The sequence below is a fragment of the Triticum urartu genome, chromosome 3A (assembly GCF_056163025.1).
Source record: "Triticum urartu cultivar PI428250 chromosome 3A, HENAU_Tu73, whole genome shotgun sequence".
Classification (NCBI taxonomy): Eukaryota; Viridiplantae; Streptophyta; class Magnoliopsida; order Poales; family Poaceae; genus Triticum; species Triticum urartu.
This window is the reverse complement of record NC_141875.1, coordinates 156733421-156736512: the sequence shown is the minus strand read 5'-3', so window position 1 is coordinate 156736512 and position 3092 is coordinate 156733421. Positions and strand designations below refer to the sequence as shown.

The following is a 3092-nucleotide window of genomic DNA, read 5'->3' as shown; positions in this document are numbered from 1 at the left end:
TGCTATGACATGGTGCGCCACTCCGCCCCCGTCTGGTCCTGCGGCAGCTGCTTCGCCATCTTCCACCTCCCCTGCATCTGCAGGTGGACCCGCTCCCCGGCCTCCGCCTCCGACGACCCGGCCTCTGACTCATGGCGCTGCCCGGGCTGCCAGTCTGTGCAGGATGTCCTCGTCCACGACATCATTTCGTATCTTCAAAACTGCGGGTTAGGTGTCTATGGAATTGCCTGCCTCCTTTGCAACTGCAACGGTAACGCCAGCAAAGTAAGGAACACTAAGGCTAGGCAGAGCAAGGAAGGGGAAGGATGACCATGCCGTGGGGGCTGGCGGCCTACATGGTGGACATGGTGTGGGCGGTGCTCGCCGGGTGGGTGTCGGCATGCCTGCTGGTCGCCAACGAGATCGCTCACGGCATGCGGGCCGGGGAGATTGGCCCCTTCGTCGTGGGGTGAATCTCACTTCGGGAATCCTCCCTTCTAAATCCTTCATGCAGGTGCTCTGCTCTGAACCTTCTGCTCTAGTTTCTTTGCTAGTAAATTGATGAACATGGGGATACATTTTTTGATTACCCTATCTGCTCTGTATCCTGAAATACATGCCGGCTATGTGTTAATTGGCTCTGAGATTTGTGTTTGCCAAATATATTCGAGTACCTAGCAAGAGGCTAATGAGAGACTTTATACAGAGTAGTTTTATCTACATCAGTTATCGTATATTAGGGAGAACTGATACATTTTTCCAAGTCATTTCTATCATGATTAGGATAGAGACTTCGGAGTCGGGACGTTTTGTTTCAGTGTAGTGTCAGGTTGTCCAAGCGATTAAATTGAAAAGAAAATCCTTTGATAAGATTAGCATATACGGTGTGCTTCATGCATCCAAGAGACCAAGACGTCTTCTCTTCTCTGTGGAGAGAAGCTGATTTGCATTGACGGCTAATGATGATTCTTTGTGTTCCTTAGTTTAAAAGGCAACCATTTTGCACTGGATAACCAAGTATTCTGCCAGGGTTAAATTTAATTAAGAATGCTATTCTGCACTTTTGCTTATTGTACACTCCTCCTTTTGCCCATTTTATTTTCTTAGGCAATGTACTCTGATTCAGCCAGGACATCACACGACCGTGCTCTATTTCTTCTCAGGTCCAGCCTGATTCGAGCTTCCTGGACAGCCACAAGGCATGCCTTGGCCGCCATGGAGCAGAATGCCGCTGGTGGCCAGCGGAGATAGAGTTCTGTCTCAGTGGAAAAGGGAGTATCAAGCGAGACATCATCATCATCAAGCGAGCATGGGAGTTTTTCCTGCAAGCAAGTATCTCATTATCCTTACCTTCATCTGAACCACACTTGCATTTTTAAATCTCTGGAGAGTCAACGTCGACCCCAGCGCTGGTGCAGGAGGTGTCCATGGGCAACGTTCTCAGCGCAAAGCTCGGCTAGGCCCCGACCAGGCAGGCCTCTCTCCGCATCGCCTGTCCAACACCGTACCCTGCACCAGTGTCAACAAAGTCTGCTCATCGGGGACGAAGGGTATCCATATTTCATCTCTTCACCTGCAATTTCTCTGTAATTACTTGTCGCCGCTGCTAAAAAACTTATGTTGTTGCCTGTTGGCCTGCTCCTTGCTATCTGAAGTATATATTTTTTTGTCTATCGCTCATTCGCTATCTGAAGAATTTTATGAAGGTAATTTTAGTGTGTGTTTAGCTTTCAGTTTTTGCTTCTACTTCACAGAGTGGAAGATCGTAAGAAAACATTGGATGATCTTTAACAATTATTTGTAGAAGTAAACCTGAGCCGTATTTGATGATATATTGCGAGTCACTGAAAATGTATACTGTTTTTTCTTCAGGATATGGATGACTATCTGAAGGGATGCAGGTTTGTTCCCAAACTTAAGAATGAGATACCTGGTGAAACAAATGCTCCCTGGTCCCTACAGGGAAAGGTTGAGCAGCCTAGAGAATTTAGTACTAGTCATGGTAAGGCCGACAAAGCCTGAAATCTCATTTTGATCCATGTTCAAAGATTACATGCTAGCATATATACTTGAAGTTGGCATGGAATATCAAAATTAAAAATATACTTCGCCTATTCCCTGTTTTGAAGAACAGTGGGAATCAATTTTCTGATGTCCTTTGTTGGCGATTTCCCTATACATGAAATTATAAATTTTGAGCAGATGTTAACTGTCAAATATTTCAAGAATATATAGCTCAAATATACTAGTATTTCTTGAATGCACCAAAACAAGAAGATAGCATGAACACGTACAGCTAGGGTATGCATTTAGTAGGTGTTTTCCATTTTGAAGAGTCATAAGACTAAAAGAGACAGATAATTGAATAAAATACCCTACTGGATCTGCACAAGGGCGCAAACTAACAAGTTTTCACTTTCTCGACTGGGTGCAGGGTGATCGACGAGGACTACTGGGGCCCGATGGGAGTCGTGCTCTTCAACTACTCGGAGGCAGACTTCACCGTGAAGCCCTGCGACCGCGTCATACAAATTATCGTCCAGGTGTTTGCGACGCAGGAGGTCCCCGGGGTGGATGACCTCGATGCCATCGTCCGCAAGTCACCGAGGTGGAGGACGACGCCACCGTCCGGAGTTCCTCAAGGTGGAGGACCTCGACGCTTTGTACATACATCTAGAGAAGTGGTCTTGTTAGGTTGATGGTGAAACACTAGGGAAGGTACCAACCTTTTGATGATGGTTGTGTGCGTGCTCGTGATCTCTTCGAGTTGAGATGTTCAGTGTTGCATCCATGAACACTGCAAGTGTTAAGATGGTTGTGTGAAATTTATTTTGCACTGGACATGTCTCTGATCTCCATTCATGAATACTGCATCTATTTTTATTTTTTAATTCCTAATTTGTTACTAGTAGCATTGGGAAAAAAGTGCCCTACTAGTATTTAGGATACTAGTAGCGCTTGTATTATAGGCACGCTACTACTACTTCATTAGTAGTAGCGTGAGTCTGTAATAGCAGTAGCGTGGGTTTCACCCACCCTACTACTAACTATTAGCTGTAGCGCGATACTAGTAGCGCGGGTACCCGTGCTACTAGTAGCCATTTTACCCGCGC

General features: G+C 45.9%; 1 protein-coding gene across 1 annotated transcript; it reads left to right on the top strand.

The window, feature by feature from the left end:
* Positions 1-305: 305 nt before the first annotated feature.
* Positions 306-461, top strand: LOC147979023 (uncharacterized). The gene has a single exon (XM_087516698.1). It carries the CDS (start codon positions 306-308, stop codon positions 450-452), a length of 147 nt encoding a protein of 48 aa, XP_087372824.1. The 3' UTR covers positions 453-461.
* Positions 462-3092: the final 2631 nt, after the last annotated feature.

Bases quoted from the DNA above. Each gene is read 5' to 3' on its own strand.
- LOC147979023 (XM_087516698.1), top strand. From the start codon at position 306: ATGACCATGCCGTGGGGGCTGGCGGCCTACATGGTGGACATGGTGTGG.